We start from the raw sequence: 10,700 nt of genomic DNA, 5'->3' as shown, positions 1-10,700 counted from the left end.
AGGGCCATCAATCACTGATAACACTAAACTGATGAGCGGTAACAGCTTTTAAAGCGTCGCCTAGGGCCAATTTTGGGTATTATCGTTTTTTTAGGTTTTGCGTGCGCACGCAATTTTAAGGCTTGACATGTTTGGTGTCTTTTTACCCGACGTGACCCCGTCTTTTATATTTTACCAAAAAATTGGGTAATAATAAATGTTTTTATCATTTAATATAGGGGAAACTGTTTTTTTTTTTTATTTCGGTAATTTTTCCTTTTAATATAGTAAAAAATAAAAACCCCAATGGTGAATAAATACCACCAAAAGAAAGCTCTATCTGTCCCCAAAAAAGGGTATAAAATTCATTTCAGTACAGCGCTGCATGACGGAATAAATGTCAGTCAAAGTAGCGCAGCGCTGAATATTGAAAAATGGCCTGGATGGGAAGGGGGTTTAACACCATGGATGTCAACTGGTTAATAATGATGTCACTTCTGCATACACTAATTTTGCAAGTCAAAGGGTTAATAAACCCCCAGCGTGTTTTTGCATATATCTACTGCTAGCAAGCAGTCGATTGTATGCAAAAACTTAAAAAAAAACCCTTTCAAACCGGTTTAAACTTACCTGTGTATTCGCCGCACGTTCCCGTCTGAACATCTGAAGAGTCTAGGGCAGCCGCAAAGGATCTTGGGGCGGGCGCATGCGCACTTTAATTGTTCGGCCGGGAGACTAGGAGAGACACAAGGTCTATGGAGCTGCGTGCACCAGCACAGACACCGTGGGACATGAGAGAAGAGGAGGACAGAGGAGTCAGCGCTGGACTCGGCGCACCAGCGCTGGAGGGACAGCTGAAAACTACACTAAAGAAGAAGATAATCGGATTAATAGGCATAATTTAAAGCAAGTCCTTACACTAACATTGGGAGGGGGAGGGGGAATTAGCCTTTTAATGTCACTTTAAAAACAAATACAAAAATTATATATAGATATCTATATAGAGATAGATAGATATCTATCTCTATATAGATATATATCATCTAGGAATGTACCGATTATTTGGGCGAGTACTCGTACTCGCCCAAATGCTCCGATACCTTCCCCCGATAACGAAACTTTCGGTCATAGGGAGATTTCCTCTGACTGGCAGTGCCGTAGGGGAACATGGAGACAGCTTCCAGTGCGATCAAGAAGCTGGGTGGCGAGTAATGACCCGCCTCCCAGGAAGACGGCTTCCAGGCCAATCGGCATCGAGCTGGCCAAACAGCATACAATTAATTGCATACAATTAATCCCCAGTTTGGTAATCAAGCTGTGTGGCGGAGGAAGGGAGGAGCCTCCCTGTCCCTCACGGCTGAGGCATCGGCCCCCATGGCCTCAGTGGGTTTTCTTTTTTTTTTTTTGATTGGGCAGTTTGGACCAATGGCGCTTTGTCATTGGTCCAAGCCATCCACAGAGCTCACAGAGTAGGGGGCTGTGACAGCTCTTGCCTCACCAAGTTAGGTTACACAAAGCAGTGGGGAAGCCTGCTGCTATGTAACCTAACTACCTGTCAAAAGCCGGATGCAGTGCTGCCTGTAATTAACAGGCAGCGCTCCATCAATGACAGGTTACACAGCGGGGAGGATTTCCCTGGTGTGTAACCTGCAACAAGCCGCACTGAATGGAGAAAAAGCTGTCAGCTTCAGACTTGAAGCTGACACCTTTTTTTCCTTTATAATACTAGGTGAGGCTCTGCCTCTACTAGTGTAACCTAACTTGGTGAGGCAAGAGCTGTCACAGCCCCCTACTCTGTGTTAGAGGCGTGAGCTCTGTGGATGGCTTGGACCAATGGCAAAGCGCCATTGGTCCAACCTGCCTGCCTCCCCTGACCGCACGTTCCTGGTCCACAAGAAGGTCTACACGAAGAGGAGCCCTGGTTGTTTTGGGACCACAGATTAACGTAAGTACCGTATAAGAATAAGGTAAGTATTTCTATGTTACTTTCCCCTAGTATAAAGGAGCAATAGATCCCCACAATATGTTTGTCTTCCCATTCACACAGCATACCTTTTAAATATATTTCTTACCTTATACCTTTTTAGATGTCTGTGTAGCAGGCTTTTGGGAGCTTCTCTCCCTTTTTCCCAAGTGACCGGAAACTCTGACCATAGAAAGACTAGGGACTGGCTGAGTTTCCCCTCATTAACATACAATGCTTCGATATATTTAACCCTTTGTTAGGACAATGTTGAAATCTAGTTTACAAATGATGTGATTCTGCCAGCACAGTACACGCAGAGTTAATTCTGTTAACATTATCCTGCTCAGCCCCCCTTGCATTCCAGAGCAAAATGCCATACAGAGCGACTTTTCATTCACAACACCGGGCATGGAATATGCAAGCAGCAATTAATAAAAAAAAGAGGTTGTGCTATGTGAATGAGAACATGTAACAAATATACATATAGGTTTTATTCCAATTTGGCTTCAAAATTGGTCATATGCTTTTAGGAAATAGTGCACACAATTAAGGGATCTAATATTTATTTTATGTAATTGCTACATGGAACTGCTTATCCTATGCTGTGTGACTCATCAGAGTATTGCAGGTCTGGCGAGACGAGCCGTAGCTCGGGCAGTTCCTGCCTTGCTGGATTGAGCCTTTTTTTAGTAAACCTTTTCAGGTGAGGGAGACGGGCTTCACAAACAGGCTGTCTGGTACCGGTTCTCATGTTAGGTCATCATGCTCTAACAGAGTTATTCACAAAAGGGTGAAGAGTTTGGAGAATGCAGGAGAAGTGAACAATCTAGGACAACATAGCTGAGCTGGAAAGTGAGCTGAATTGGAGAATTTTATCAGCTATGTTGTCCTAGAATCTTGTTCACTTTTTCTGTCTTCTCCAAACCCTTCACCCTTTTGTGAATAGCCCCGTAAATGTTTACTGCATCTGCCTTTGCAAAGTCCGGTCAGTAGTGCTTGTGTTTTTTTTTTTTTTTATTCTCAGGACTGTATACAGCGCTGGCAGCATTTTAAGGTTTTGATAGATTTTAAGAGAATGAGAGCTGGTTAAAGGAGAACTATGAGATGAGTGATTTCCACTCACCTCATAGTTCTAGCCGACCTGTGACAATGAGACTGTCACAGGTCGGCTCAGTAGATCGGGAGGTGAGCGAACACATACCGGGTTCGCTCACCTCTCGATCCTGTCACGGCTCTCTGCCGTGACAGGGGGAGGGGCTGGATTCCCCTCTCCCCGCTCCGATCTGCCAGCGCTGACTGGCGGAACGGACGGGGGAGGGGGCGGGTACAGCTGGCTCTGCCTCTAGATAGGCAGAGCCAGCTGTCACTCACGCAGCTGGGCGGATCCCGTCATCTACGTCGGGATCCGCTCCGGCTGCGGCGTCTCAGTATACCGCGAGCTGTAGCTCGCGGTATACTGAGCTTAGGGTAACGGGAGGACGCTAGTTTGTGTCCTCCCGTTACCCTAAGGAGAACTATGGGGAAAAACACTGACCCCATAGTTCTCCTTTAAAGTACCCATGCACCTTACAACCATCACAACAAGACTTTTTTGTCTTGCGATGGTTGCAAGCTAATTAAAAGCTTGTACAATCTGCCCATCTTGGACAGGCAGATCGTACTTGCGATCATCAAAAGCCCGCCCCGCTACGGGGCGGGCTTCCGCTGACTGCAATGCTGAACGGGCAGTGTGCGCTTGCGCACACTGGCCCATTTGGCATTTGTCTTACGAGCATGCCACAAACCCGCCGACAATCGTACGATTAAACATGCTCATTAGACAAAAGACGTGCAACCGTACAGTAGAAACGGTCGCACGCCTTCCTTACACCTGCCGATTATCGTACAATCGCAGGATTTCCCGCGATTATCGTACGATCGCAAGGTGTATGGGCACCTTTTTTGAGATGGTTACTCCTGTCTAGATTTAAAACTTGTGTGTTGTCTGCTGCTTTCAATAATAGTTTAACAGCTGAGGAATGAAACAAGTAATTAAGAATGCCTTTCCTATTACATAAAAGTGCATGGCTGCAATTGCATGCCAAATAGAAATAAAGATGCACTCTAGGTTTGATTTACTAAAGGAGCAGTGGCTGCTCACCTAAAAAAAAATATACACACTAATAAGCCATAACATTATGACCACTGAGAGGTGACGTGAATTACACTGATTATCTGGTTACAATGGTACCTGGAAGTCCGTTGGGTATGTTAGGCAGCAAGTGAACATTTTGTCTCTGAAGTTGATGTGTTGGAAGCAGCAAAAAATGGGCGAGTGTGAGGATTTGAGCGATCTGCAGTGGTTAGGAACTACCAAAAGTGGTCCAAGGAAGGAAAACTAGTAAATCGGTGACAGGGTAATGGGTGGTCAAGGCTCATTGATTCACGTGGGGAGTGAAGGCTGATCCAATAGAAGAGCTACTGTAGCTTAAATTGCTGAAATAGTTCATGCTGGTTCCCATTTGAAGGGTGTCTGAACACACAGTGCATTGCAGCTTGTTGCGAATGGGGTTGTGTAGCTGCAGACTGGTCAGGGTACCCATGCTGACCTATGTCCACCGCCAAATGCGCTTACAATGGGCACATGAGCATCAGAACTGGAGCACAAAGCAATGTGGGAAGGTGGCCTGGTCTGATAAATCACGGTTTCTTTTACATCATGTGGATGATAGTGTGCGTATGTCACTCACCGAAGGGAGAGATGCCACCAGGATACACTTTGTGAAGAAGGCAAGCTGGTGGAGGCAATGTTCTGCTGGGAAACCTGGGTCCTGCCATTTATGTGGCTGTTACTTTGATACGTACCAGCGACCTAAACATTGTTGCTGACCAAGTACACCCCTTCATGGAAATGATATTCACTGATGGCAGTGACCTCTTTCAGCAGGATAATGCACCCTGCAACACTGGAAAAATGGTTCAAGAATGATTTGAGCAACACAACAAGTTTGAGGTGTTGAGTTAGTCTGCACATTCTCTAGATATCAGTCCATTCGAGCATCTGTGGGATGTGCTGGAAAAACAAGTCAGCTCTATGGAGGCCCCACCTCGCCACTTACAGGAATTAAAGGATCTGCTACTGATGGCTTGGTGCAAGAGAGCACAGCATAGCTTCAGAGGTCTAGTGGAGTCCATACCTCGATCGATCAGGGCTGTTTTGGTGGCAAATGGGCGACCTACTCTATATTAGGCAGGTGGTCATAATGTTATGGCTAATCGGTGTATGTTCTTTTTCAAATTGAGTGATGGCAAATAAAGTGAAGCTGTGTTCACTTAAAATCATTTGCCAGGAAAGAAAAGGGAAAAGCAGGATTTTAGCTAGCACATGAAGCTGTGTTCACTTCATCTAACCAGTCATCGTATTACTTGCTGCTTTGAATCTCCCCTTAATTGCATAGTAAGAAACCTGGCGGGGAACAATATATGTATTTGTTTTCAGTGAGTTCTGTGTTGTCATACATGTTCCTGCTATGTACTGGGATCTCCCTGTGGTGTACAATGGGTTGTGTAGATCCTGACTTATTGCGTCCTGGTCTCCATGGTATCTGGGGCGGGGCCAACATGGGATGCGTGAATGGGGATGTCTATGAATATACAAATGTATGATAACAAGGAGGACTAGGTTTAAGTCCTGATGAGGATATCGAATTAAGATTCTAGAAGATTTTCCAAATATATATTGCCGTATGTACATATACATTTGGATATATACAATTGACATCATTGACTTTTTGTATATCTTTGAACTCTGCTGTCCAGTAGTGGGAATCCTATCTTAAAATTGTAAATTTTCTATAGCATGCATGCTGTGTGAGATCTGAAAACACATAGGGGGGAATTGATAAAAAACTGGAGCAGCTGTGCATGGTAACCATTCTTTAATTTTCAAATCTTAACTGAACAAACGGAAGAGAGAAGCTGATTGGTTGCCATGCACATCTGCTCCAGTTCTTGTCTGCTCCAGTTTTGATCTATTCCACCCATATTTTTTTTGGATTATCTAACAAGTGTGCTTACAGCTGTTGGTTTAGACCAAGGACTTTTGTGAACTGTTTGTCAATTTTGTTCTGAAAAGTCTGTACTTTTTGTGTACTTTTTTTGTGTAGTCCATCTACAGGTTTACATATACACTATATATACTCCATAATTATAGCTGGCATATTGATTTCTTTGCTTTGTTTTTGACCTCGTGGTTCTGGTGTCCTTGAATGAGGGCAAGGCCCACATTCCAAACAACCACACTTGTAGTTGTATATTAGAGACATTATGAAGGGAATTGATCAAAACTGGAGCAGACAAAATCTAGAGGGGTTGTGCATGGAATCTGATTGGTTGCCATGCACAGCTGCTCCAGATTTTGTCTGCTCCAGTTTTGATCAATTCCCCTCCATGAGTTTTGATGGGTCAATTCCTAACATGGGTTGCACCGAGGGGTTCTTTTTAAAGGGTATGTGTGTCTTGTGGAATCAAATATTTTTCTGGGGGGGATTTTCATGATTTTAAAGGTCTATAAGCAGTGCTCCTTTCGTGGTCTATGTAGATTAGTTGCTGTATACTGTAGACTCCAGCCCAATAAGGGGGAGTTTGTAGGCCATCAATAATGCTTGTTTTGTTAAATTCTATATTTTTCTTAGACAGTGGCATGTTTTTGGTGAAGATGGTAAATACTCTGATGTGATTCGACGAAGGATTTTTAGTGTATCTAAAGCCAAATGTGATGTGGTGAAGGGTTGCACATATATCAGACTTGTATTGCTGTCTGTGCTTTCCATGGAAACACCTGTTCTGGAGACTAAGGGGTATTCTTTCACTTTGTAGAGATGTCTTCTTTATCCTTGTTGAATAGTGAATAGAAATCTCCCTAACTTAACCTAGAGGGATAAACAATAATCTGACACGTTTTAATCATTCCCCGTTGTATCCAACGCAAGTATATCTAAACCTCAAAACGTGTTTAAGGCCCCCTTTGAGATAGGTAGTCCGATCAGGTCCGCCAATCAGTTTTTCAGGTGGATCTGATCGGAAGCCCAATGTTATGCTGGCCACAGACCTTACAACCATTGCAAGACATTTGTCTTGCGATGGTTGTACGGTAATTAAAAAAACATACGATCTGCCTATCTTGGACAGGCAGATCATACTTGCGATAATCGCAAGCCCGCCACGCTGAGGGGCGGGCTTTCCGGTAACCGCAACGCTGAGCGGGCAGTGTGCACTTGCGCAAACCAGCCCTTGCGGCATTTATCTTACGAACATGCCACACACCCGCCGAACATCGTACGATTCTCGGCGGGGTTTCGAACCTGTTCCTAAGATAAAAGTCGTGCGACCGTACAGTAGAAACGGTCGCACGCCTTCCACACCTTGCGATAATCGTACGATTGTGGGATTTCCCGCAATTACCGTACCATTATCGCAGGGTGTGTGGGCACCTTTAGTTTATGGACAGCCAGATCTAAACAGACGTCTGTAGGTCCATTTACATCTGATTATCCTGACTGCCTTGGTCTGTAAAGAAAAAAAGGTAACTGAGTTCCAGGTTTTTGCAGACCTAATATTGATGGTTTGAGGATAATCTAATGTAAATGGACGCATGTTCCTTTACATCCAACTCCCTATAGGCCTGGTAAGTTCGGTTACGGTGACATCCATCCGTTCTGTATTGCTCAGACCAGCAGGGGATCTGTGCGTTGTTTTAACTGATAGTGCATGATTGCAACTAATAAGCCCCCCTTTAGAGGTCTAAAGGGATATTTAGAAGTGGTTTGTACCAGTGTTTTTGTATTCAGCATCTTACATTTTCTCATCAGTTACATACAAAGATAAACCGATAATGCAATTCTGCAATGGCAGTTCTAGGTATGTCATCTATCTTTTAAATTGCTTTGTCTGTCAGGTTCATGATTGTTGGGAGTACAAAGAAGAGGGATGCTGGTAGGCTGAGGCATCATTAATATGGCATTAAAACAAAGAAAATAACTAACGCGGCTAGACCTTTTGTTGGTGTTTATGCCTCTGATGTGAGTTATCTGAGCTTTTGGGTAATAGAAAAAATAATTAAACTGGCACATGATGTGTGAATTGTTTTTACATCTCTTCTGATGAGAAGCATACAGGATCTTTATTTTGGGTTAAAGGGCTCAGTCACACTAGATGCAGTGCATTCCGGCCCGATTTTGGCCGGAACGCACTGCCTCGCATTGCGGCCGGCTCGCTTTTTAGTGGGGCAGGAGGGGGCGTGGCGGGCCATTCAAATGCTTGTAGCATTTTGATTGCACCGCACAGGTTCGGATGGCGTGCGACGGATCGCATTGCGGCCGGAGGGCGTGGCTACGGCGCCATTCACTTGAATGGCCCACCACGCCCCCTCCTACCCCACTAAAAAGTGAGGCAGTGCGTTCCTGCAAAAATCGGGCGGAACGCACTGCATCTAGTGTGACTGAGCCCTAAGATTAAATGTAAGCGTCCGTTTTCAAAACTTTAATAATTTACTTTTTGTATGACAGGGTTGGGATGGGCTGCTACATTGCCTTATGATATCAGATAAAGGAATTTGTAATTCTCAAGGCACCAGAATGTGTGCAAACTTATGTTTGGGCCTTTTCCATTTATTTAATAGAAAATAGAAGCAGCCAGAACATAGTAAGGACAGAGAGACCACATAGCAACTGCCTACAAAAACTTAAGGTGTACTTACCTGAAATGTCTGGAGGCAAAATACCTGCGTTTATAGTAATTTGTGTGTAGGAAGGGGTTGATTTTAAGTTTGCAGAACAAAATTACATATTGAGAACTCTTTATACTTGGAGACTAATTGACTAATTGAAACTTAAAGGAGAACTATGAGTTGAGTGAAAATCACTCATCCTCATATTTTGAGCCAACGTGTGATAATGAAACTGTCACACGTCAGCTCAATAGATCGGGAAGTGAGTGAACACATACAGTCGCTCGCTCACTTCTCGATCATCTCCCTGCAGACAGTGGCTCCCCGCAGGGATCCCCCCCCGCTCTGATCCTCCAGCGCTAACTGTAGGGTTGCCACCTTTTCTTCCAGCGAAACCCGAACACTCTAGCGACGCACGGACATTTTTTGGGGAGAATGAGTCGTGGCTTATTCTTATGTAAATAACGTCACTCATTCATGTGTAAATATGAAAGTTGAGACTATTTTTACTGGGGGGCCGATAGCCCCTATCTTAATTTTGGTTGCCCCTGTCTGTCTGACATCATGTGTCCCAAGTCTCAGCTGCCATGAAACCTGGACACAGCATTCAAAACCCGAACTGTCCGGGTGAATCCTGGACAGGTGGCAACCCTAGCTAACTGGAGGAACGGGAGGGGGCAGGTACAGCTGGTTGTGCCTCTGGATAGGCAGAGCCAGCTGTCACTTACGCAGCTAGGCGGATCTCGACAGCATTGTCGGGATCCGTCCCGGCTGCGGCGGTCTCAGTATACCAGGAGCTGTACCTCGCAATATACTGAGCTTTCAGAACCAAAGGTGTTCACTCTTTTACAATTACTTTTTTGTAAAACAGGTACAGCCTGAGTAAAAAAAGTCAGTGGGATCCTCTTTGTGGGGGAGCAGTGGCCTCTCTGCAGAGATCCAACAGACCCCCGGCTGAATCAGACCTATAGCTCTGCAATCAGCAAAGTTCATGCTCCCTGCTGGTTGTGGAGTGCTCTGACTTTGACTCGGCAGGGTGCATATTGGCCTCTGCAGGAGGATTTCTGTTTACCAATAGAGAGTAAGGGTCCTGCTTGGCAGCAGGACTGGCTGGGGTCAGGCTTTTCTACTCGGGCTGTAGCTGCTTAGAAAGAAAACTAACTGTAAGACATTGAACACCTTTTTTATTTTAATGCACCAGGAATGTGTTTAGACAATTTTAACTGAAGGTTTAATTGGTTTATTATTCCTCAGTTAATCCACCACTAGAGCTTGCAATAGAATCTGAATTTTATTTGCACGTCCATAATGTTCTTTTTCGCTTGTTTTGTTAAACCAAACAATTGAATGATTGATTTATTTTTTATTTTTAGGTAAGGTACGGTGGCAGGACTTCGACCAAGATGCTTATGTTGGAGTCACTGTAGTGCGACCTGGTCAAGATGCTTATGCACGTAATAAATTTAATCAACTGGAAAGTGACAAATTGCGCATGGACAGAAGTGTTCCTGATACAAGACATGACCAGTATGTATATATATTTTTTTGTATGTTGGTCACAAACTTTGTCAGGGTTTCAGTGCTGGCTACTTCCATACTAGGGAGAGACACTCAATTTATCCTACTGACCATTATCTTGGGGGCTGAAAGTGAGGGAATATTTTTGAGTTGTCATCTGATCACTAATAGTGGGGGAATCTTCCAATGAAGACACTTGTTCTGGTGACAACCTCTCATTTCCTGTTGTGTATTCAGCACAGCAGGTGAAAGGAAATATCAAAGGGACAAAGTTGGGGGGAAAAAAAATCACCTGACCGGGGTGTTCCTTGTAAGCTGTTCCCTATAATACTATAAAAAGTATTGTATTGATTGCATACAGTTTTCCGAATTAAAGCAATGATAGTATTCAGTGTATTTATTCCTCTTTAATTTTACATTTATTTTTAAGTTTACATGACTTTATTTCTGTTTTATCCACTTTAGGAAAATGGAGTTACCCCCACCAATCTGCCCCCTCCCCCCCCCCCCCCCGGCTCTTGCCCTTCAACC

The 10,700-nt window shown here is 44.2% G+C and overlaps 1 protein-coding gene across 2 annotated transcripts in view; it reads left to right on the top strand.

Moving 5' to 3' along the window:
• The window catches only part of GALNT2 (polypeptide N-acetylgalactosaminyltransferase 2), an 89,150-nt gene that overhangs the window by 22,197 nt on the left and 56,253 nt on the right, over positions 1-10,700 (top strand). For both annotated transcript variants that reach the window (XM_018573277.1, XM_018573270.1), the window contains one exon: positions 10,025-10,178. In XM_018573277.1, coding sequence (XP_018428779.1) covers positions 10,025-10,178 — 154 coding nt within the window. The remainder of the gene's footprint in view (positions 1-10,024; positions 10,179-10,700) is intronic.

This window comes from Nanorana parkeri, unplaced genomic scaffold, assembly GCF_000935625.1.
Source record: "Nanorana parkeri isolate BGI_ZX_2015 unplaced genomic scaffold, ASM93562v1 scaffold46, whole genome shotgun sequence".
NCBI lineage: Eukaryota > Metazoa > Chordata > Amphibia > Anura > Dicroglossidae > Nanorana > Nanorana parkeri.
Note: the sequence above shows the minus strand (reverse complement) of the source record. Positions and strands in the feature narration are given on the sequence as shown.